The sequence below is a fragment of the Pantherophis guttatus genome, chromosome 5, assembly GCF_059756535.1.
Source record: "Pantherophis guttatus breed Tessera chromosome 5, ASM5975653v1, whole genome shotgun sequence".
NCBI classification, from domain to species: Eukaryota; Metazoa; Chordata; class Lepidosauria; order Squamata; family Colubridae; genus Pantherophis; species Pantherophis guttatus.
Genome location: NC_142067.1, coordinates 39,760,743 through 39,786,759, shown reverse-complemented (window position 1 = coordinate 39,786,759; position 26,017 = coordinate 39,760,743). Strand labels below are relative to the sequence as shown.

Sequence of the window (26,017 nt, the reverse complement as noted above, 5' to 3'; positions counted from 1 at the left end):
CAGCAAGAGATGGGAGTGTGGATAAAGCTAGCATCCTTAGATAACTTTCTGCTCGTAGTTCTTTCTGTCCTTAGAGATTTTTATAACCATCCTATTTGCATTGGTGAGATCTGATGAGCAGTTTCAAATTATAATGCTACAACAATCTGGCAGTAACATCTGGATCAAAGTAACAACCTCTTCAAATTTAATATGGCATACAGCTATTTTGATGGTTAGGATCACTCCAGAGAACATCCATCACCTTTCCGTACAAATGAACGAACATAACTTATCTTTCAGTGTTTGAAATAAATTCTTGTTATCTTTACTGGATTCCCACACATGATATATATGACAATTAAACTTATGATACTGATGGGCTAAATTGAAATAGTAAGAAAGTTAAAACACAATACAGGATTCAATATAATTGCAATTTGGTTTGATCATTGCAATCCAGGACAGAGATATTTATTTATTTAGCTTCAGTTAATATTGACCTATTTTGACACATTCTGCCCATCTTCTAGCAATCTGATGGTAAAAAAAGTTTTATCACAACCAAGTGTCTAGAAGGATTTCCCTCAAATGAGAGACAATTGTGGACACAATCATGCATTTGATAAGAATGTAGGGCACTTTTTTGGGGGGGATTGTATTGATTTTGTATCATCAGAAAAATGTAATCTAGAACAATGGTCCCCAACCTTTCTGGCTCCATAGACCAGCAGCGTGTCTCTGTGTGTGAGAGGATGGTTTCATATGTGCAATCCTAACCCAGCGCATGCACCAATGAAGCTTTGCATGATCTCCCACCACTTCTGTGGCTCAGTATCCTGGGGTTCTAGAAGACAGGCATTGCAACTATTGCAACTATTATCCCACATTTTCTCTTAGCTTACCCAGAAAACAATGAAAAAAGACTACATTTATTGGACCTCCAGAGTACTGCATACGATCTTTTCTGGCTAGATGGGCACAGTGCTTGACAATTATGAGAGCTAAAATCCAGAAAATCTGGTGGACATTTTATTTTAATACCAATAAAGCAAAGAACAACTTAAGTTTATCTCCATCACAGTTTGGGGAAAAGATGAAAGCAACTTATTGGGGTAAGACAGGAAAAAAAATGTTATGCCATAGTTAGGTACAAATGTGGAAAGGGCCAATCTCATTCAGAAATACAAATATTTTCACTGAAACTTGCAATAACTTTTTAAGTTAATAGTATTTTATGTAACATTCTAAGTGTCCTGATCAACTAATACCATGGGTATATTATGCTTTAATTTGCTTCCGTTTTTTTCAATAAACAAGATACTGTGAGACTAGGTTTTCATTAAATATCTACAAAATTCTGTTTCAAACAAACTTTTCATACACCTAGTATGTACACATAAATAAGCCCACTTCTCTGAATTATTTTCTGCATATGTAGTACATTTATTTGCCTGACCTTTGTTTATTAAGCACAGGTTTTCATGGGGAAATGAAAGTTTTTCTTATTTAAAAAAAACAGTAATGTGGAGGATTAAGGAGATTAAAAATGACATCATTCTTTTGTCTGTGTCAATGTTTTATCAAATAGTACACTGAGTGAGCATTAAGGCTTTGGGCTGGAAATGCTCCTCTAGACAGAGAAATAATGGGTGAAAAAGAGAGTAAACAATGTAGACAATATTATTTAATGTATTTCTAGAAGTAAGACTGTAACAGCAAGGAGAGGTAAACCATAGGATGTGAATGCTGAGGACTTATAAAACTACAGGAATAAGAAGAAACTTCAGATAAAGAAAAGTGGAATGTTATTTCTTCTTTGAATTTGCAATGCCTCATATTATTTGCACCCTTTTCATCGCATGAGTAGATTATTTCATAATAAACGTACCACTGGAATGAAAGATGACTGATACAAATTGATTTTTGTGGATTGGAAGACATGGTCCCTGCATTAAAACTGCTGCTGTTCATCTGTATTTGGCCTACTTCTGTTTTAGCCTATAACAGCGATCAACATAATCGTTGCTATAGCCACCATCATCCTCAAAGATCATTCGTGAAAAGACATAACAGGTGAGCGAGATAGCCAGCAGGCATCACAACTGATGTTCTTGTAAACTCATGTAATTTAAGGCTTGTATTTGTTATACAGTTATACTGGCTTTAATTTGGTGGAATTACTTAATTACCACATATAAAGAGAAGCTTTTTAGCTAGCTATTCAATTTCTATTTGAGTTCATGGTTAAAGAGGTTTAATGCTGTATTTTAAGACTCAGTCAATTGGAAACTTTACATTATTGATCCTACCAAAATATGGTAGGGAGGGAGGGTATTCTCTAACATCAAAATCTAAAGTTTTAAATTCTCAAGAATTGCTACTTTGAGCCACGAACCAGAGAACAGGATTAACTGTCAGATGCTTTGGTATACCTGTAGTTATCCCCTATTTTTATATGTGATTTTAAGTAAAAATAGGAACTTTTATATATTTTCTTATTTTGACAAAAATGCAAAAGTCATAATTAGTGTTTTGTCACTACAATTTCTTTGCAGTTCTATAGTAAGGGAAAAAGTGAACTAATCACTGAACTGGGATTAGGTTTCATTTAAAATTAGCATTTAATTCATTTCATTTCACCACTCTACCAAGATTTATTTGTAAGTCTTTAAAATGAGAAGATCTCATTTTCTTCTGCAGCAAGTTTCCAAAGCCTGGAACAGGAGATTATGAGTAAAATTCCAAGCAAGGGAATTTGCAGAGTGTGGCAAAAAGAAAGGCAAGATTGCAGCATGATAGTTCAATTGAAGCTCCATGTATGTGTGACAGCCATAAAGAACCCAGAACATCATGATTGCCATCTTCATTTTACCTACCACACCTGTGGATACTCTTGATTCCCAGAATCTACCCAGGACTCCACATTAGTTATGGAAAATTGAGGTCTGACCAATGGATTGGTCACTATGTGACATATGAAAAAAATAGAGAAAAGAGACAGAGAGCTAATGCTGCCACTGTTATTTTTATGTTGAAATTATTATTTATCCAGCTAGTCTATAAATAGAGTCTCATGGAATGGCAACAGTATGATTGACCTTATTTGCACTTGGAAATGCAATGGGATTGGACCTGGAACATATCTAGATAGAAAATTGCTAATGCTGTAGTCTTCAGTAAGAAATATGGATCAACACACTAGAAGAGGGCAATATGAAGTCACTGTTGCACTGTTGCCAAAAAAACTACATGGATAGTACTCTGAATTAACAAGGAACCAAATTTAGTTCAAAGGTGATGCTATTTTTTTATGATACTGAAATAAAATCAACAACAATTGTCCAGTGAGTTGCTGTTATAAATTAATTCAGTGCAACTGATACTTTGGAGAGTAACCATACCAGCTTTCTCAAGAAAAATAAGCCAATTATGGATGGAATTAATTACAGTTAAAGGAAACATACATACATACATACATACATACATACATACATACATACATACATACAATTTAGTATCCTTTTATCTAAATACAAATTAACTCTTCCATGGATTTAGCCTCCATTAAAAGGAGCAAAAAGCTTTGTTACAAATCCAATTTCTATGATACAACCTAATTCACAAACTATTTAACTACTTGTTTTAATCCTTGTTTGTTGTATATTCTCCATTTCATAGACCGAAAACAGCCACATCAGTATAGATCATCTGAATGTTCTTAACTGGATTAAAAAAGGATCAGAGAGATTCTTAGAAAGACCTGACTTTATACAATCTTTTTAAAAAAAATGTAATATAAGATTATTAGACATTTTGCCTTGCTATAGTAAATGTTTTCCTACCAAGTCCATATATGAAACCATAACTTGGAACCTTGGTTTCAAAACACAGTTTCACTGTTTTAAATAACTGCAGTGATTCAAAGAGACATGAATAAGATTAAAAATACCATGACACTGAGAACATGAGAAAATTATACTAAAATGACAAATAGATGACAAAAAAATGAAAAAGATTGGCATAAAATTTGTGTGCGGTACAGTAAATGTGCAAACAGTTGCTCAGTCTGAATCTGTTTATTCAGCTGTCCCAGTGGTTGTTGTTGATGACACCTGCTCTTCTTCCTTCTTTCTCTAAGGCAGTGTTCCTGAACCTTCACAATCTTAAGATGTGTGGCTTTTAACTTCCTGAATTCCAAGCTCTCTATGGCAGGGGTCTCCAACCTTGGCAACTTTAAGACTTGTGGACTTGAACTCTTTGCTGGCTGAGGAACTCTGGGAGTTGAAGTCCACAAGTCTTAAAGTTGCCAAGGTTGGAGACCCCTGCTCTAAGGCAATCCTCACTGACAATCCTCACAAGCCTAAGCTGCTTGTTTCCCATGCTGCTTCCCGCTGTTTCTTAAGCTAATTTCAGGCCACTAACAAAATAACAGGAAACAGGTGGTCCTACTGTTCCTACAGTCCTCTGTAAGTCAAAAGAAATTTTGTAGCAAGGAAGAAGTGATCATTCATCTTAAAAAAAAACAACTAAGGTAGCAATGTTTTTATATTACAAATTAAAAATGAAAGGGAAAAGAAAAAGAAAAGAGAAAGATATCTTGCAGTACTCTGGGCAGGTGTTAGGAAAAGAAAAGAAGCATGTTTTAGCAGCTGGGACAGAAAGTGAATGGGGGCCTGGAGAGCTGTAAGGATTAAATGGAATGTACTTGACAAAGGGGAGGTAGTCCTCATCTTTTGACTATTCATTTAGCCACCATTCAAAGTACCACCTATAAGAGCCTTGGTGGCGCAGCAGACTAAAGTGCTGTTAACTGCAATTACTGCAAGTTCGAATCTCATCAGGCTCAAGGTTGACTCAGCCTTCCATCCTTCTGAGGTAGGTAAAACGAGGACCCGGATTGTGGGGGCAATAAGCTGACTTTGTATAAAAAGAACACCGCTTAGGGGGGACCGAAAGCCCTACTAAGCAGGTATATACAAAAGTATGAAGGCTATTGCTTAACGCATTGAAAGCCGCCCTGAGTCTCCAGAGAAGGGCGGCATATAAATTGAACTAATAAATAAATAATAAATAAATGATGGAACTGAAGAACTAGTGCTTATGACTGGTCCACAGAGTTGTGCTCATCCCTCACACTTACAACTGGTTGCAGTGCCCCATAATCATGATTGCCAGAAAGTCAATGGGAAAGCTGGCAGGGAAGTTGCAAGTTGCTTAGGTAAGCTTCCCCTACCCATGCATCTTCCTTCAGTTCTTGCCAACTATCTGTGTGCCCTTGCGTACTCTCCCCAAGCTGTCAGGCCTGGAAGCCATCTTTTGCATTAGGCCTTCAGGACTGCCACATTTACTGCTGTGGGAAACTGGGACGGGCGATTGTATGGAGCCGGGGTGATATATATATATATAGTCACAATAACATTCCTTTCTCAGGGAATCAAGGACATCTTGTTCTGCACCTGGTGGGGTGTACCTGGGAGACATCTCCAGTTGGGATGGTGCTTTCATTGGACCATGTGATAGACATGTGGGTGCTGGGCATGGACTTGGACTTTCTTTTGGGTGGGGAAAACCTGGAAGCTTTCAGATTCAGGTTTTCCCAGATGTACCAATATGACATCTCTAATAAAATGGAACTTTGAGGAACTTCACGCCTCGGAGTCTTCTTTCATTGGGGATGTTACTTGGAACCATGACATAAGCCTCATCATGCCTCCCTCACACCCTTTATGCACCTTAGGAGCCCTAGTGGCACAGTGGTTAGAATTCGATATTGCAGGCTAACTCTGCCAACAGCCTGGAGTTTGATCCTGATGGGGGCTCAAGTTTGACTCAGCCTTCCATCTTTCCAAGGTCGGGAAAATGAGAACCCAGGTTGTTGGGGGCAATAGGCTGACATTTTAAACTACCCAGAGAGTGCTGTAAAGCACTATAGGGCAGTATATAAGTCAAAGTGCTATTGCTATTTGCACATCCTCCTGCAACCTTGCCGCACTTTTCTTGCACCCTCACATGCCTCAAGTATGCCACATATTTGAAATCCTTGCCATGCCTCTCTCATGCTCTCATATACCTCCTCAAATCACCCACCCAACAGCAACAACTTACCTTCTTACTGGCCTGATTGTGAGTTGCCTGTGACTTGCAAGTTCTTGTCAGCCTCCCCAGTGGTTGTGGGAATTTGGCAGGAAGTTGCCTCACCTAATGATCATTGGCAAAGGAAATTCTGGTTCCAATTGTCTTCATAAATTGAGGACTTCACTCAAAGCTGGGCTTGTTTGGGCATTAATATGTGGCTTGAACTAAAACTAGAATTGGATTATCTCTCCATGTTTTGCTTGGATAGTTAGAATCTTTTGACTATCTGACAGTAAATGTTGACTTATTTTCTTTATACAAGAAACTAGAGTGATCTAATAATTTGTGGGGGATGTATAGGAATTTTGTTTGTTTGTTTGTTTGTTTATAATGCAGCAAACAACAATTTAAGGCAAGGAAACTAGACCGCACTAAAGTACCACCTATGAAATCAGAACAATTTCTCCACATAGAGAACCATGATTTTGCCATGAGACCTGGCTTTGGAGGTAAAAATAGCTGTTTCTGTTCTGTTCTGTTCTGCTCTGTTCATTATTTCTCCTGATTTTTTTCAATTATTATTTTCAATTTATTTGAGTTTCTTTATTTATTTTGAAACTGCCATCTCCCTCACAGAGAGACTCTGGGTGGTATATAGATAAAATATTTGTTTTCTTCAGTAGATTCATAACTGGTTGTACATCTCAACTACAGTGAGCCTAAATATATTTTTAAAAGTGAGAGAAATACTTTTAATAATGACTTATTATCTTTTAATGCACCCAAATGAATCTCTAGTGATTTAGTTGGAAAATGGCTATTCTGGAATCTGCTCTCTATTCTATGCACTAATTCTAAACAGAATTGTTGCAATTTAATAAAAATGCTATTTCAAGAACACTTAACATAATAACAGAGTTGGAAGGGATCTTGGAAGTCTTCTAGTCCAAACCTCTGCTCAAGCATATCAGGGTTAGTGTCAATGTCCTCTTGCCTTCCACCATTAGGTACAGTAAATCCACCAAAGTACCATGAGGGGTTTATCAAACTTCAGGTAGGTCACCTACTTCATTTGTGATGGGTTTTCCAGAAAGTGGATGGTGACAACATGTTTGCTTAGTTTTAAGTCTTCCAAATGCTTTGAAGAAGCTCTCATTATGTACAGTAGTTTGAAACATCCCATCACAACATCTAGAAGAAATTAAGTCATCTACTGCACCAAGAAGGGAGAAATATATATCCTAGACTTAAACACTCATTATATGATGTTAGCTGAGCTAATAAGAAAAACGATTTTTACTGTTGTACAAATGTAACATAGTAGTTCTATGATTTACTTTAACATCAGCAGAATCAAGGCTAAATGCATGCATATTTATGTGGTAGCATGCCTCAGTTACAGAAATAATATCCTGTTAACCAATAATTGTCTTCCAATTCCACAGTCCCAAAATGGTTGTGACTAAAGAAAAATTACAACCTGCATATGACCTAATATGAAAGGTTATGTAACAACATACTGAATTTTATTAGGAGGCTTTAAATATAGAAAGCAGGGGGAAAGCTGCCTGTTTATTTGGAAGCTTCAAACATTATTTATAAATATTTTATACAGTATTTTAATGGAGAACTTTTAAAACGAGTCTATTTTTTTAAAACAAAATTGCTTTTATGCGTTAACTTTCATTCAACCAGACTAGCGGCTCCCAACCTTTTGGGCACCAGGGGCCAGATCTGCGGAGAGAGTTTTTTCTGTGGACCAGAAGGGGCGTGGTTTCGTGTGCTGTCTGCATCCCACAGATGGGGCTTCACTTGTTTGCGGGGCCAGTTTCTGGCATGCCGTGGCTCGCTGCAGGTCCACAGGCCGGGGTTGGGGACATGTGAGCTAGACACAAGAAAGGAGAGAATTTATCCTGATGATTAGAAAGATCTGATGTAAGAATTTTTTATATAAGGGAATGAAAAGCTTTAAACTACTTAACAGTTTCCTAATTTTCACAAGCTGAATGAAAAAGACATACACTAACTACAGTATATATTTGACCTCCAAGTCATGAATTCTTAAGGTCAGTTATGAAATACACTGGCCTTTTATAGACTTACAATACAGTGCTACAATGCCTATCCCAAAATGTGTGGCACATTCCTGTGTAAGTACCATATAATTTCCATGGAATTATTTTTGCATCCCAGAAGCATTAAGAATGCATTGTGGGAAAGGCCACATGTCTTCTAATACAGGATCCTCTTTTCTCAATTGGCCAATCTAAAAGCTGACCAGCAATAAATCCTTTAGCTCTTTTTTTCCTATTAATGGCAGCAAAATGAAGGGGGGAATACAGGTAGTCCTCAACTTATGACCACAACTGGGCACAAAATTTGGTAAGCAAGACAATTGTTAAGTGAGATTTGCCCCATTTTACAACCTTTTTGCCACGGTTGTTAAGCGAATCCCTGCAGTTGTTAACATGGTTGTTAAGTGAATCTGGTTTCCCCATTGATTTTGCTATCAGAAGGTCACAAAAGGTGATCCCAGGACACTGCAGCTGTCATAAATATGAACCAGTTGTCAAGCGTCCAAATTTTGATCGTATAACCAGGAGAATGCTGCAATGGTTGCAAGTGTGAAAAATGGACCTATGTCCATTTTTTCAGTGCTGTTGTAACTTCGAATGGTCACTAAATGAATGGTTGTACGTCAGTGGTGAAATTCAATTTTTTTTACTGCCTGTTCTGTGGGCGTGGCTTGGTGGGCGTGGCAGGGGAAGGATACTGCAAAATCTCCATTCCCACCCCACTCTGGGACCAGTCAGAGGTGGTATTTGCCGGTTGTCCGAACTACTCAAAATTTCCGCTACCGGTTCTCCAGAACCTGTCAGAACCTGCTGGATTTCACCCCTGTTGTACGTCGAGGACTACTTGTAGCACATTATATTTCCAAGCCTGTTGCCTTCTCCCGTATCTACTTGCCCACTTGGTTCTTGTAGACCTATTATATTTTGAGATGAAGCATCCAACATTTTAAATTCCCAAGAATTCATAACTTTACATGAGCGTATTTAAAGAAATACCAACTAGCGGGTGCCCTGTAATCACCAACCTTTGAAGGAGTAAGGAGAAACAGGTGACCAAATGTGTATACAAGTTATATCCAGTACCACTGATAGTTCCCATGGATCTTAGGTTGCTGCCAACTGCTGTATATGATCAGAAGGCTCTCTTTTGTTTGGAAAAAATGTTCACACAGTTGCTTCTAAAAGAACTTCAAAGCAACAGTAAAGTCTCTATTTAAGCTGTGGTTAAACTTAAAATGTTCTTGGACTCTTTTATTGCTGCTGTTTGTTCTTTGTATGTTAAAGGATCACCAATCCCAGTTGGTATTGATGTGCAAGTAGAAAGCATTGACAAAATTTCAGAAGTTGACATGGTAAGTTTTTCTGCAGTTGCTGAAAATGTAATATAGAAATGCAGGTGAAATAATTAGCAATTTGATGATAGGAAATACGGGGAAAAATGAGGGCAATGGGGAATCTTCAAATAATTGTATGTCATTCACTAAACAAGTGACTATTTTTTATACAAGTAATTATTCTCTTTCCCATCTGAGAAACTGAGAAATATCTTATAAAAGCAAACATCTTTTATATCATAAACATAATAAAAACCCATTTGTTCATATAATAATCTACATTTAAATTATCACTATTTTCACAACATTAATGCAAAAAGGAAATTAAGTGTATAAATCAAGGCAGACAGAATTTCTAAATAGTCCTATCAAAGAAAAGAAAGGTGACTTATTTACGTTATTGTATAACTGGCAGAGAATGTCCTTTCAGCTTTATAATATTGAATTTTTGTGACCATTAAAACTTGTAATGCCCATTTCCAATACAGGTGGTCCTTGACTTACAACCAATTGTCTAGTGACTGTTCAAAGTTACAATTGCACTGAAAAAAAGTAATTTATGACCAGTTTCCAGACTTATTGTACGATTATTGCAGCATCCCCGTAGTCTTGTGATCAGAATTTGGGGACTTGGCAACTGGCAGGGATTTATGACAGTTGTGCTGTCCCATAGTCATGTGGTCAAAATTTGTAACTTTCCAAGATGGCTTCTGGTAAGCATAATCAATGGGGGAAGCCAGATTTACTTAGCAACTGCATGATTCATTTTACAATTGCAGTGATTCATTTAACAACTGTAGCAAAAGGTCATAAAATGGGGCACAACTAACCTGTCTTGGAAATTTGGGCTCCATTGAGGTATTCTCCCATTAATCTTGAAGTTCTTGGCATGTATTTTCAAAATATGCCAGCATAGGCAAGTACATCATATGAAGATTATGTCAACATTATGATGTTTGCATTGTGATGTCATGATGTAAATCTTGCCCTTATATACTTGTATTATGAGATCTGATGCAATTACACAAGTTATAGAGTTTGATTCATCACACTTATCCCTGTAGCCGTCCATGAACATAAAGGTCTACAAAAATCTGCGAATATTAATAGGCAAATTAAGATGAATTTTTGAATCCAAAAGGAAGCTAAAATTTAACTCTGATATAGCATCCATTCCAAAAATTAGCTCAACCCTCTAATTCATTTTTATAAAGATTTATAGGTGTTCAATACAGAGAAACCAATTTTTCCTAAATGCTTTGTAATTTTAAATCTATTGAAATATTGAATAATAAATTTACCATTTAACATATGCAACCTGTACTGTGGAAATATTGGTTATGTTGTATGAAACAATATTCCATCATACTGAAGTATTCTGTGAATAAACTAGGGTGCTGTACAATCATTTGGATTCAAAGGGAAAGAAAGATGTTACAGAGTATATTGAGATGTGAACAAAGCATCTCTCTGCAGCTCCTTAAAGCAGTTTCACCATTTCTTGAAACCATGCTTCTTCATAGTCCAAAGTTTTTGACTTTTAATGCCAATAATCAAACTACTAATTCATATTAATGGCTTAACTACTGAAAAGTAATGTTAGCTATGACAACTTTTACAGATTATATTATTAAATGCATGAATGCATACCTGTATTTTTTCCCCTCAACTTTCTATATAGGATTTCACAATGACTTTGTATCTCAGGCATTACTGGAAGGATGAAAGACTCTCATTTCCTAGTACCAGAAACAGAAGCATGACCTTTGATGGAAGATTAATTAAAAAGATTTGGGTACCTGACACATTTTTTGTACATTCTAAAAGATCTTTTATCCATGACACAACCATGGAGAATATTATGTTACGTATTTATCCAGATGGCAATGTGCTCTTCAGTTTACGGTAAGCACAGATCTCTTTCAGTCAGGAGAACAAATACAACATGGGAGAATTACCGTGGGTGTGGGATACATTAGTCTTTCCATAGTTGGTACCTTCTAGATGTATGGAAATATAACTCCCCATGATTCTTAGGAATGGTACAATTCAACAACATGTTTGGAATATGTCTGTTTAAGGAAGGCTGGTTTATTTATATAACTTGTAGACCCTATACAACTATCCCTGAATTTACATCAGTGTTGTGTGACTTTCAGTCCCCAAAGGTCACTTTCACTGCAATGTTTCTTCCATGTCTGTCTAAATTTCCCTCTGTCTAGCCATCAAGAGTATTAAATAATGTATTAAATAAGCCAGATTCTCTGAATCTTAATTTATCCACACTGCCAAATAGGGAGGATAATAACATATTTCCTTGGTCTGGTGTAAAACACTTAAAATATAGTAAAGTATGTTTTGCCAATTCCCTAAGAATACACAAATTTTGCTTCTGCTGATTACATAAGAATTTATCAACATAATGTTATCATTTTCCTGTGGTTTGAGAAAAGAATTCATGGGATGAGTTTCAGACAAAAGATGGGCCTCTGGCTCTGCTGATGACCTTGTATGTTCCATAGGAGATCAGTCCAGCTATTGATCTAAAAATGTCCCAGTATAAGGTTGCATTAGAAAGGTCAGTTGAAAAGCTCAAAGTAAAGAAAAGAATTCTGGTCATAAACCAAAGAGGGGAAAAATAAAAGAAAGAAAGAAAGAAAGAAAGAAAAAAGGTTGGAAAAGAATGCAGAGTACTGTACGGCTTCTGGAATCTTCCCAATACCTTTATCAATAGTGGTCTTATGTTCAGATAAATGTATTCACTGTGAAGCCTATGGTGAGCTGCATAGGCTCTACTCTGGATCAGAGTTGGAGGGAGGAGGAAAAGGCGTTTATAGTGGAACAGTCATCTATATTTTAAGCTGCTACCCAAGTGCCTGTTCTCTAGGAGTGTACTGGGAGAATATTTTTTTGTCTGCAGCCCCCAACCAGATTCAGTGCATTTCTGAAATCGGGTTTTTTTGTCCACTTCTTCCTTCTTATGTCAGATTTGTTCAATGGATTACACTGCTGATGGACAGATAATTGGGCTCCTTTGCATACTTTCTTTCCAATATTTTGTTAGTTTGGGAAAATAAAAAAAAAGTAGGAAGTAGGAGAGAGGAGAGTTTGGTAACAGAGGTTCCTCCCAATGGCAGAAAGATAATGATAATGTTAACTGCTTTTTTCTAATCCCTGCTTCCAAAATGGCAGCAGTGGGGAGTTTCATGGTGTTGGAGAATATCACCCCATTTATCCTGATGTGATTCGGATATGATAAAATGGGAAAGAGAATTGAGATTTTTTACATTGTTAGATATTTTTCCCTGAAAAGTCCTTTGTAGCTTTGTTTTTGCTATCTTGAAACAAGGGACAGTCCTGTTCTGATCAAGGCTTCCTGAGACAGTAACAATCACAAGCTTAGTCCCAAAAACCGTCCTTTTATTTCAATGACTGTGAATTATGTTCATTCACAGCCTGTAATGAGTCCCAAGCAATTTGTGAATAGTGTGACAGAAGTCTGCCACAGTCTTTCGGGATAAGGCTGATAAGCATCCACCTTTATCTCTCTTGAAACGCTGCCAAATACCTAATTGCCAATTAGCTTTGCAAGGCCAAACGGAGCACAAAGTCAAAAGGGAGCTTCAGAATTTAAACCGTCCAGAATGAACAAAGTTGCTTCCTGCAAAGGCTCATGTCCCTTTGCTCCACCTTTATGTCTTATGGGAGGGGCCAATCATCTCCAAGCCTTACTCCCAAGTCGCCCCTTTTTTCTTAACTGTTCTTGCCTTCTGGCAGCTCTGCACATGCGTGCACTGGGAATAGGCTCTCCTTGTTCCTCTACCTCGCTGCTGTCAGACTCTGGAGACTCCAGAGTCAGCACATAATTCCCAGTTGGCCTGGGCCCCATCTCTGCCTCCGACGCAGAGCCCTCGTCCAAGCCTTGCCCAGACTCCAGTACTGGCCCATGTTCCTCCCCAGCCTCCTCACTGTCCGACTCTGCTGCCAGCTCCGTAGGCTGCTGGCGGACCACAACAAATCCATATTTGATATATTCTACTTCTCTGAATTAAAATGTGAGGGCATAAAAGTGCTTTTAGGAAAACTTGAAAAATAAAAATAGGAGCTTACTGAAATATTTCATATTTAAGCACTTCATATATTGTGAATCATTTTATAATTATTGAGATTGTCTATTCTTTGCTTTTGACAGGATAACAGTTTCTGCCATGTGTTTCATGGACTTCAGTAGATTCCCACTTGACACTCAGAATTGTTCTCTAGAGTTGGAAAGCTGTAAGTCTAGCTTTGCTAGAAAATATGTTTTTCAAATGTAATAAGTAGCCTTACATATAATTCATTTTAAAGGTGTGTAAATCAGCATTTATCTGTTGAAAAATACTAATGTTACCAAATGTTTTTGAGACGTGGCCACCCACCACATTTCTAAACATTTGCAAAAGAAGACACAGGAACCCAAAGTGCTTTTCAAAAGGCAACTGGACTTCATTTTTTTTCGCTTGAAGATGTTTTGCTTCTCATTCAAGAATCCTTCCATTCCTCACCATCCAGTCAGTGCTGAAGAAGCTTCTCGGATGAGAAGCTAAACGTCTTAAAAGAAAAACAAAAAAGTCCAATTGCCTGTTGAAAAAGCACTTTTGGGACAACTATGACCTGTATGACTGAGGATCTCCATAAATAAGATAGAGTAACCAGTTCTTATCCTGTGCCAGTAAACATATTGAAAGTTCTAACTTTTCATCTGCCTTATTTCTCTTTGCATCAACTGTGCTCTAAATGACAATGGATGAAAAAAACAGAGATAATCCTCAACCATGAGTCACATTTGCCGCAAATCTTAACCACAGCTCCAGAAAACCCATGGACAACCAGTTAAATATGAGCCAGCAGTGTGCGGCAGCAGCCAAAAAAGCCAATGCAATCCTAAATTGCATTAACAGAACAATCAAGCTCAAGTGAGGTACTAATACCATTCTATAAAGCCTTAGTAAGACCACACCTAGAATACTGCATTCAGTTTTGGTTACCACACTAGAAAAATGATGTTGAGACTCTAGAAAAAGTGCAGAGAAGAGCAACCAAGATGATTAGGGGACTGGAAGCTAAAACATACAATGAACTTGGTATGGCTAGTTTAGTGAAGAGTACTTGGCAAGTACTCGGTATGGCTAGTTTAGTGAAGAGAAGGACCAGGGGAGACATGATAGCAATGTTCCAGTATTTGAGGGGATGCCAGAGAGAAGAGGGGTCAAGCTATTTTCCAAGGCACCTGAAGGCCAGACAAGGAATAATGGATGGAAGCTGATCAAGGAGAGATTCAACTTAGAAGTAAGGAGAAATTTTCTGGCAGTGAGAACAATCAACCAATGGAACAGCTTGCCTTCAGGAGTTGTGGGACATTCATCACTGGAAACTTTCAAGAAGAGATTGGAATGCCATTTGTCAGAAATGGTGTAAGGTCTTCTGCTTGGGTGGGAGGTTGGACTAGATGACCTACAAGGTTGCTTCCAATTCTGTTAATCTGTAAAATATGGCTACCACATTGTAATTTGAATGTGACAATTGAAACAAGTTCTACTTGTTTAGATGAGACTATTATTAGTTTCAGATGAGACTATTATTAGCACATGATGAGAACATGATAGAAGAGAAGTAAACACGCAGTATATAGACAGTCCATGTAATTATAAGTAAAACTTCTGTGGGGATATGGCAGTGACCTCATAACTGGATGTCCAATTCAGCTATCCAGATGATTGCCTCTGTTGTTGCTTCAAGCACATCTTCTAGGAAACAGAGAACGCATGTTGTAGGTAATCTTGCATAATATGTTGATAATTATCATAAAACCATCACAATCACAACAAGAGGACTATTTCCATCGCCACTGATACAGGGCAGAGGCACTTCTTCCAGTACCACACCTAATTTTGTTCAATTTTGATGAGAGAAAGCGAGGCAGGTCAAAAAACAGATGGTTTGGTAGAGGGATGATATAAGATGATAATATGACATGATTCCATATCATCGTTCCTTTGTTTATTTGAAAGGCTGTCAAACTACCATCCTCAAATCTGGTATCAAGATAGGAATTTAGCAAGGCAGGACTTGGAAACCACTTACCAATAGTTAAATAAGAAATTGGGCAGGCAAAAAAGATCACATTATCGATTTTCACTGCTATAGTGAGATGAAATAGAGTTCTAATTAAATTATAATTCTTTCCAAATTTCCATCTATGGGTTACAAAGATGAAAGCTGTAGTCACTGGTGTAGTAGGGGTGGTGTAGTGGTGATGGTGATTTGACCACACTGCAGACCTTAGATTATCTCCATTTAGATGCTGCCAAAGACAAGGAGGAGGATAGAGGTTGGTATGGAGTTGGGTCCTGCTGCCAGTGAACTAGTACAATGCTGGCACAGGAAATAAAAGTCAGCTTTGACTTTTAATAATGACCCCTGCAGTTTTATTGGCAGCATTTTTGAGAAATGGCTTGCTACTGCTTCCTTCCTATGGCTAGGAGAAAGTGAGAGATCCAAGGTCATCTTGTTGGCTTTGAGCCTTAGGCAGGATTAGACGGACACTCTCCTGTTTTCTGCCTGTTGCCTTAACTATTACACCAAGCTAATTCTCAGCAACAGAGAAAGGGCCTGTTTTTAAAAAATCTACTTGAGGTGTCAAAATGCTAGGTATATCACTGATTACACTCAAAGCAGGAAAGCAAGGAGTTGGAGATATGTACATACGTGTAACAATCACAGCTAACTTTTTTTAATACTTCCACAGATGCTTACAATGAAGAAGACTTGATGCTCTACTGGAAACATGGCAATGAATCTTTAAGCTTCGACGAGTACATTTCTCTTTCTCAGTTTTTCATTGAAGAGTTTAGTGCTTCTAGTGGATTAGCATTCTACAGCAGTACAGGTATAGTACTGTCAAGAGTGAGAAATAGATGCCCTTTTTGTATTTATTTTGACCGGAGCAAATAATAACGTCAGTAGGATTACAAAGAAAATCAGTTCAAAAGAGTTGCTATTTTTCTACACGCTGGATATAATGTTTATTTAATCTTTGATTTGTATATCATTTTACTAACTTTACATGAAATCCATACATTTTATAAAGATAATAAAAGACAATGTGGTTTTTTACCATGTTTCTCCAAAAAACAGCCCCACCCAGCAGGAGCCCGCTGCTGGTCCACTTCTTCTGCGGCCGCTTGCCGCCACTCGCATGCATCGCCCCGGCCTCCTTTTCGCCTTCAGATGCCTTCTGGCATCTGAAGGCGAAACAGAGGCCGGGGCGATGCGTCCGAGTAGCGGCAAGTGGCCACAGAAGAAAGAGAGGCAGTGTCGTGATGTAAAAGGCCTGGTAAGTAGGGCAGCTCTACCCCCCCATCCCACCCTAGCTTATTTTTTACTTGTGTGCCTCGCCCCACCCCTTGCACCCCAGGGTAGGTGGGGTCTTAATTAGGGCTAATTTTGTAGGTGGGGCTTAACTTCATTGCATGCGCTCAAAAACATGATAGGGCTTGTTAGAATAGTTTTTAGTTAGGTTGTAAAGGTCAATGAGATCTTTCAATGTCCCAGCAGCTACAATTAAGCCAGATTTCTTTTGTCAAGAAAACTTTAATTGTTTATTTAACGTCAATAAACTATTTACATTTTAAATCACAGAACATTGTCTCTTGGTCTTTATTTTGTTTCTTAGGTGAATGTGCCTAGAGCATATTCCCTTCTTATCTAGCCATTTTGACAGAGTGAGTGTCTGTTGTTGAGTGTCTGTGATAAGTCTATCAGGTCAGTGTATCTCTTTTGTGTTCTGTGAGAGGAAAGAGGGGTCATATTTATAGGGTGGCTAAGCCACTCCCCTTTCTGTCCCTTAAAAAATGGAGGGAAAGTATAAACACAAAACTATCCTTTCAGTATAGACAGTGTAGTTCAGTGGCACTATTTTAGATTATTATCTGACAGGGCTTCTTTTCAAGGTGGGTCATCTTTTTGGAGAAACACAGTATTAAATGAATGAGATGAATTTTCTTCATATCATTTCTTGGAAGAAGTATGTGGTCATGTTTGCATTTTAAAACCTTTTGTCCACTTCCCTCCAAGCAATTTTCCAAAGGATGAATTTCACCTGAAGGACATTTAAGTAAATATTTATCAAGTTTTTCATAAAGGAGAAATGTTGTTCTTTTAGAAAGACATTATGAAGTCAAAGGTTAATATAACATTGCATGGGCTGGGTATTAAGACATGTCTATGTTTTTCTTCAGGTTGGTACAATCGACTTTTTATAAACTTTGCTCTACGGAGACACATTTTCTTTTTTGTTTTACAATCCTATTTCCCCTCTATGTTGATGGTGATGCTATCTTGGGTTTCCTTTTGGATAGACCGAAGAGCTGTTCCTGCAAGAGTATCACTAGGTAAATTTTCATTATAAACTATTTTAGGTTGTGTAGTAGAGTCTGGTAGTTAATAGTTAGATTCTATTTATGAAGTGTCTTACAGGAACTGTTTGATTATAGGAAAGTGATTAATAATTATTCTGATCTATATGGTTTTATATAGTTCTCCTTTCCATTATTAGGAAAAAGAATGGAGCATCTCCTTCTACAAGTTGTCCATTGATCATAAAGGTGCTCTGAGGGTCAATATAACAAGAGGAAATTATTAGCTCAAATTTTCTTGGAAATGGTCTGTTCTAGGGGGAATAATCACTTAGTTCTGCATGAGAACAAGCCAGGGGTGAAATGCTCCCGGTTCAGACCGGATCACCCGATCCAGTAGCGATGGTGGTGGGTGGTTCGGAGAATCGGTAGCAAAAATCCCTGCCCCCCGCCATACCCAGCTGAGTTGCCTGATCGTCAGAGGCTTTTAATAGCATTATTTTCTGAAGCCTCTTAAGGTTGTAGAAAAAACGCTTTCAAAAGTAAAAAAAAAAAAAAGTTGGCCACACCCACCCAGTCACATTAACACCCACCACCACCACTACCAAGCCACGCTTACAAAACCCGTAGTAACAAATTTTACATTTCACCACTGGAACAACCCAATTGGAATCTCTCACACCCCATACATACACCTATGCGCCCACACTGAGGCAACACATATAAATCCATCATGAATAGACTCACACATGTATAAGTAAGGCAAAGGGAGTATCTATGTAGACATCCCGGTTTGACCTTGGAGACAAAGGCTGTGCAGATGTACGGCACTGTGCTGTAAATTCACACAAAAGAAACTACAAATGCCTCCTATGGCCACCTTTGCTAAAGGAGTTAAAAAAAAAATCAGATGACATTCTCTATATGTTTCTTTATATTGTTTTAAATCCTGTTTAAGATACAAGGACACATTTTGAAACCAAATAAATAATTAATCTTTGATGCTTTCTTCTTCAATTATTAATTGTAGAATAAGTGAAAAAGTATAGCTCACCTGCTTTCTTTCCCAGCTATGATGCTTAAAAACATGTTCAATGGATTGTGATATCCTAGCTTTCAATCATGGTTTTGACATATCTGCTTCCAGAATCAGAACTGCAGGAAAGATTTAGAAGTAAATTTCCATTAGTCATTCTAATTAACATAACAGCATTCGTCATGTGGAATTTTGCTTCTATTTTAAAATATACTGTTAAGAGCTATCAGTTTTTAATAATGATCGTAATAATAATATAGGAATTTACTAAAAAATCAGTTGGAGAATGTTTTAAAAATGAACAATTGCTATTCTCACTTACCATGGTCACCACATTTATTATTGTTAAAGTGACAATAAATAATCTTAAATAAATATTGGGTATTATATTGAATATTTATAAAATTCTCACCATACAGGAGGCATAATAGCAATAGCACTTAGACTTATATACCGCTTCACAGTGCTTTACAGTCCTCTTTAAGCGGTATACAGAGTCAGTATATTGCCCCCAACAATTTGGGTCCTCATTTTACTCACTTCAGAAGGATAGAAGGCTGAATCAACTTTGAGCCTGGTGAGATTTAAACTGCTAAATTGCAGTCAGCCGGCAGACACAGAAGTAGCCTGCAGTACTGCATTCTAACCACTGTGCCACCACAGCCACTAATCTGTTCCAAACAGTGAATCCAGGATAATTGTAATCAAACATATTCTTCATACTGCATTTTTCCAGCTTGATTTCCTGATTCTACATGCTGAATTACTAAGACAAACAGAACCATTGAATCATTTTCAAAGGAAAAGTGGAAAAAAATCAGGGGTCAGCTTCAATATTTTCCGTCAAAACCATAAATTAATTAGTGGTTCTATTAACCAGGGACAGGTTTCAAAACCCATTGCTACTGGTTCACTCATGGGTGCGCACGCAACACTTCTGAACATGTGCAGAAGCTTCTGTGCATGCGCAGAAGCATCTGGGCAGGTGGGCAGAGCCTCCTGGCACCGCCGCTACTTGATCGCCTGATCCGGGGTGAACCGGTAGCAACCCACCACTGCTATTAACCTATTGGTATATGTGCTGGTTGAAATCTGGTAACAACTTTATATCAGGTGTTCCATGTAGTTATTTGTTATAATAAATATTACATTTTCTATCCATGGAAAGACACAAAAGAATACACTCACATAACATTTACACACATAACATTTTGGGCATATTTTCATAGAATGCAAGAACAAACTGATAGTACAGATAGTTCTCAACTTACAATCACAACTGAGCCCAACATTTATGTTGCTTAAGTGAAAACATGTGTTCAATGAGTTTTGCCTCATTTTACGACTTTTCTTGCCACATTTGTTAAATGAATCACTGCAGATGTTAAATTAATAACACAGTTGTAAAGTGAATCTGGCTTCTCCATTGACCTTGCCTGTAAGAAGTTTGCGAAAGGGCATCACATGATGTAGGGATACTGCAACTGTCATAAATGTGAATCAGTTGTCAAGCATCAGAATGTAAATCATGTGGCCATCGGGATGCTGAAACTGTCATAAGTGTGTAAAATGGTCATAAGTCACTTTTTTCAGTGCCGTTGTAGCTTTGAACGGTCACTAAATGAACTGTTCTAAATCAAGGAATACTCCTATGTTTTCCTTTCTTTTGGCAGGTATAACTACTGTGCTGACGATGTCAACCATAATTACTGGAGTAAGTGCCTCAATGCCCCAGGTGTCTTATATAAAAGCTGTGGATGTATATTTATGGATCAGCTTCCTTTTTGTCTTCTTATCTGTTATTGAATATGCAGCTGTAAATTATCTCACGACAGTGGAAGAACGAAAACATCTGAAAAACAGAGGAAAGGTATATATTTGCAAATGTTTTTCCCATGTAAAAATATTCAAAAATAAGTAAAATAATAACACCATACTATGTAGTACCAATATTTTCTTTTTCAGTTTCTTTTGATAATGTTCATTCTAAACATCAACAAATTAATTTCAGCTTAAAATGAAACCCCGCAGGGAAACTAGATCCAATGGCGTTGTCATTGGATATTGGAAAGTTCCATTTTTGGAGCAGAAATATATGAGGCCCCCTCAGAATCTCTGACATCACAAGGTATTGGACATTAAGGGTTCCAGATTTAGGAAAGGAGACTTGGAGACTGAAGAAGCAGGGTATGGGGGTGAGAATGACTGAGGCTCCTAATTTGCTCTTCCTTAAATTAGACACTGGATGACAGCTCTTAAGTTTAATATTCCTTTTCTTGTTTGAATTTATTTGTACCAAAGCATGTAGAAGGGCTGCAAACAAACATTGTTTTTCTTTGCAATCTGTCACCTATGCTACAATGGAAATATCAGAGCAGGTTGAAATGTTGTATTAGGAGTGCATTATTATTTGATTTATATTGAGCACCAGGAGGCATTACACGACTGTTTTCTCCAGAACTGTTCGGTTGTGGAGGAACTGATCAGTTATTCTGTATATGAACAGGACAAACCAATCATATACCCCCTCCCGCTCCTCAATATTTCCCCATTAAAATAGCATTTCCCCCCTTAAGCTTCCATCCAGCTGTGCCAATTTTACCATAGGCATAGTCTGGCTCACATTACAGACCATCGACAAAGTGCTGCTGTCAGCTGATCTTTGGTGGTGGTATTTACCTGGCACAGATTTGCTAGTTTAGGCTGCTGCAGGCATGCCGCCTGCCTTCCTAGGTCTTCAAGGGCCATTCTTCTTTGGGGAGAGAGAGAATGTCGTTCTTCCAAACTGGGCCTTGCCCCTTTATCCGACAGGTCTCCACTGTCCTGTCATGCCTAAATGCGCCCCCACCTGTTAGCAATTGGATTCTTTTGGACTGCTAATGCTTTGATTTGAACCAAGTTTCAGAGACATGATGACAGCCTCTTCTCCTCCTTTTATGGATGGCCTTCTCACTTCAGATAGTTGATCCCACAGCCAGAAGAGTTAGGAGAAAGGAGAGGAAGGCCCAAGAGGCAGCAAAACAGGGGCTTCTAGTTATCTGTCATAACTATTGGAAATCATAGTAGAACTGATGGCAGATGATTTTTCCATGGGCTGGTAATACTAAGAACACAGACTTCCCTTAATTGGAAATGAGGGTATGTCTTTCAGTTGCAAATCAGCAGAGAGGCCATTGGTGCTGGCATGAGGACATTAGTTTTCTGGTGGCTGAGATCAGAAGAGAGTACTTTAGCTGAAACAGTAGGTGATATAAATGAAAATATTGGAAAATAAATCCAAGTTAAAATGAGTCTCTTAATTTATTCCAGATTAACAACTTTCACACATGATTCTCTTTGGCAAATAAGGAATATCACTGCTGAAAATACTTTTGTATTAAAACAATTTCCAAAATGAGAGTATTAAAACTATTTATCAGGGCAACATTTTCCTTAGTATTTGGCTGTGGATGATAGGAAGAGTAATTCAGGACAACTAAAAACTACTAAACTTATTTTGAAACCAGATTAGTCCATAACCAAGAAACAGGAAGCTGTTTCAAGCAGTCATACCATGAAGATGGCAAAAAAAGACCAAAGAATATAAACCTTGAGTTCACTATAAATATGGCTTCTATTGGAGACATGGAAATCACTGAAATTCTTTTAGTATTCTTTCATAATGGCTTCACTGGCTTTTCTACAATAAAACAAAGAAGTTCTTTCTATGCCTTAATGCTTATTGTGTCTGTTTTCTATTCAGCCTGACACAGACTGCGGAAGACTACAGCTGCAACAACATGAGTTCTCCAGAGATACAAATCCATTGATTCAATTGTTCTTCCTTCTAGGTTGCTGGGCTATATAACATTGATGCAATGCAAGCCATGGCCTTTGATGGGTGCTATCATGATACTGACATTGATCTTGCCACCTTGAGTGTACTTTTGGAAGAAGGAGCAGCACGCGAGCGAGGACCCAGCATCACCCATCTGCATGAAGGTCCCTTAAAAAGAAAAAGATCTTTGAAAGCAACTGTGGGCAGAATTATTTTGCAGAATAACCATGTCATTGATACATATTCCAGGATTGTATTTCCTGCTATATATATTGTATTTAACTTTTTTTACTGGGGTTTATATATATAAGTGAAGAGAGTCATAACTATTTTACTTATTTTATTTTCATGTGAACAACTGAGACTTGGTATAGTAAGCTAAGGACTCACTTAGGTGAGCTGGATTTCTTGTTGATTACACTTTTTTTTTAAGATCAGCTAAGAACAGGTAGGTGCTATTACATTCTAGGGTAACCATTGTTTAAATATACCCAAGCACCGATCAATATAAAGATGATTGAGATTGACCAACAGAATATAGCAACAAATAGACAATTCTAGTCCAATCTGCCTAAAAATATATATATATACAAAATGCAACATATTAAAAAGGAAAACACAACAGCCCTCAGTTACAGTATTTTCTTTTGCTATTAAAGTAATGATTGGTGAATTCAGCTGATTTGTACAATGAGCAGTATGCTGCTTCCTTTGTCATACACACAGCAATGACAATTATAGGACTTTTCACAATATTGTCAAATTGCTTTCAGAACAACTTTAGAACCTCTTAAGGCCAGTTACATGAATGACACATCTGCAAGAACTCTCTGTTCTCATATCTGCCTGCTTCCATAAGTAGATCCATTATGACTTTGCCACTTGTAAAACCAATGTCTCCCCTCCCCAAGAACTGATCTCATATCCAATTTTGATTAAATTATATTATCTATTTCAGAAGTCGATTTTCAGTTTTTGCTATTATTGTGGAGGAGATAATTGGCTGACTGTATTTAGGAAGGAAATTTTGTTAGCCAAATCAGACAAGATGATGATACTATATTCTCAGATAAATTCTCATGGTATTGCACACAAACTAGGTGTGAGTTGCATTTATTTGTGTTTTGATTAACTGCAGGAGGAGATTTTAAAGGGAGAAATGGCAAACATGGAAAAATAGATTGTTTAATATTTTTCCTACTGTTTTCTGTTCCAATTTCCACTTGTTAATACTTCAAGAGAATTAACATATATACACACATAGGCTAATAACCCTGTTTTTTATAAATACTAAAAGTGTATTAATTCTTGAGATCTTTAATTAAAGCATAACTTTTAAGGAGGTGGCAGTAATTTGTTTCTAAACTATGAAAATATAAAGGATGATTGTAACGATTATATATAATGTATATCCCATACATTAAGTATGACTTTTTGCTTGTATACTTTTGAACAATTGTGAAGCTGTTTCAAGAACACTTATGGATACCATGCTTTCAAGGCTGGTTGGGGATCCTTGTGTATCTAATGAAGCAAAGTTTAATCCATGAAAGAGCATGTAATATTACATTTATTATTTAAAATGCTATAGCACATTAATAATTCATATTTTAAAATACTTGCTCAAACCATAATTTCTTATTTATTCTTGATATCTCCAGAAACATTAGAGTACCTCCATTCATGGCAATAAAATTTCAGAGAAACTGATTTGTAGGTTGCACTTTTAATTAATATTTATTTTTTCAGTTTAATTTTCAGTGTAGAAATATGTTTTGGTTAAAAATATGAAAAATATATGTTGATGGTAATTAAAATAAAGACTACTTTAAAACAAGAACACACTTGTGTAATATGGCATTTCTTCAATGTTGAAAAATGAAAACATCGTAGGCTTATGAAAAAGCAAAAAAAAATTGAATATGTATCATATTTGATGTTACAAAGAATTTTGAAGATGAATATTGAGACCAAATGAGGACTCCTTTTATTGGCACTTATGAATAGTAAAGTTAGAAAATACTTATGGAAGACTATTATATATACTTAAAGTAAGATTATATCAGTGGTGGGTTGCTACCAGTTCTCCCCGGTTCTTGCGAACCGGTAGTGGAAATTTTGAGTAGTTCGGTGAACCGGTAAATGCCACCTCTGCCCAGCCCTGCCTCCAATCTATTTGCTGCCTCCTGGGTCCCAGCTGATCGGCTAGAAAGGGCTAAAATCAGGGCTCACTTGACAAAGAAGAGAAAAAAAAACACTTAAAGACACCTTAGCTTTAAATTGAGAAGCCAAGAAGCCTCCCAACTGATTGCTAGAACCAATCCGCTCCTTGTAAACTGCTGGGTGGTGGTAGATTGGCAATTGAGGCCAAGCTGCCTGAAAGCGGTTTCCGATGCTCTCGGTGGTGGCAGAGCAGCAAAAAACTGTTTAAACTCTTGCTGCGGCGCTTCATAGGGCCGCCCTATAGCTGATCAGCGGTAAAAGGCAGTATGGTGGTAGACCAGTGCACTCCAAAAACAAATGGGTAGACCGGTATGGCTCTGCAAGCAGTTAAAAGTCTGGTAGACAAGTACCTCTGCTAAATCCTAAAGAATTGCTTGTCACATCACCATCAAGCCACGCCCACAGAACTGGTAGTAAAAATTTTTAGAACCCACCCCTGGACTATATGCACAAAGATGGAGAAATACTGAAATATTGAAATGGAGGAATGGATTCTGAAGATGGCAGAACTAGCAGAGTTGACAAAACTGACTTGCTTGGGACTTTAGGGACAAAACACTAAGTTCTTTTATAAAAGACTAAAAACTGTTTATGAATTGTTAGCTGAAAATACAAAAAAATAAAATGGTGATTCCCAGATTAGATGATTAAAAAAAAAAAGAATTGAACGAGGGGCTAAATAAATTGTTGTAATTTAAGAAGGGGGAGGAGGGATAATGAGCTTGAAGTGGTTGTAAAGAAGGGTGAAAATAATTTATTTAGCTGTCTTTTTTTCTTATTTCTGTACTTTTTCTTTATTCACTTTCATATTTGTCTTTTAGCTATGTAAAAACCTTTAATAAAAAGTTATATTAAATTTTTTTAAATATAACTCTCATAGCCTCTGCACACTAGAAAATCAATCTTCCTGAATGTGTCTTCCCCATTGTCTTTGCTTGTCAGAAGGTCACAAAAGGTGACCCCTGGACCATGCAACCGTCATAAATTTGAACCAGTTGCCAAAGCATCTGAATTTTGATCACAGGATGCTGCAATGGTCCTAAATGTGAAAAAGTCATGTCCCTTTTTTCAGTGCTGTT

General features: G+C 37.4%; 1 protein-coding gene and 1 long non-coding RNA gene across 2 annotated transcripts; one reads left to right on the top strand and one right to left on the bottom strand.

Moving 5' to 3' along the window:
* Positions 1-1,839: 1,839 nt before the first annotated feature.
* Positions 1,840-23,167, top strand: GABRR3 (gamma-aminobutyric acid type A receptor subunit rho3). The gene is made up of 9 exons (XM_034413757.3): positions 1,840-2,055; positions 6,454-6,566; positions 9,417-9,484; positions 11,148-11,371; positions 13,659-13,741; positions 16,254-16,394; positions 17,746-17,898; positions 20,572-20,768; positions 22,729-23,167. Exons 1-9 carry the CDS (start codon positions 1,922-1,924, stop codon positions 23,023-23,025), a joined length of 1,410 nt encoding a protein of 469 aa, XP_034269648.2. The 5' UTR covers positions 1,840-1,921; the 3' UTR covers positions 23,026-23,167.
* On the bottom strand, positions 7,661-10,375 carry LOC132710331 (uncharacterized). Its single transcript, XR_009621047.2, has 2 exons — positions 10,297-10,375; positions 7,661-7,942 (listed from the first exon to the last, which is right to left on the bottom strand). It is a non-coding gene; the product is annotated as an uncharacterized LOC132710331 (long non-coding RNA).
* Positions 23,168-26,017: the final 2,850 nt, after the last annotated feature.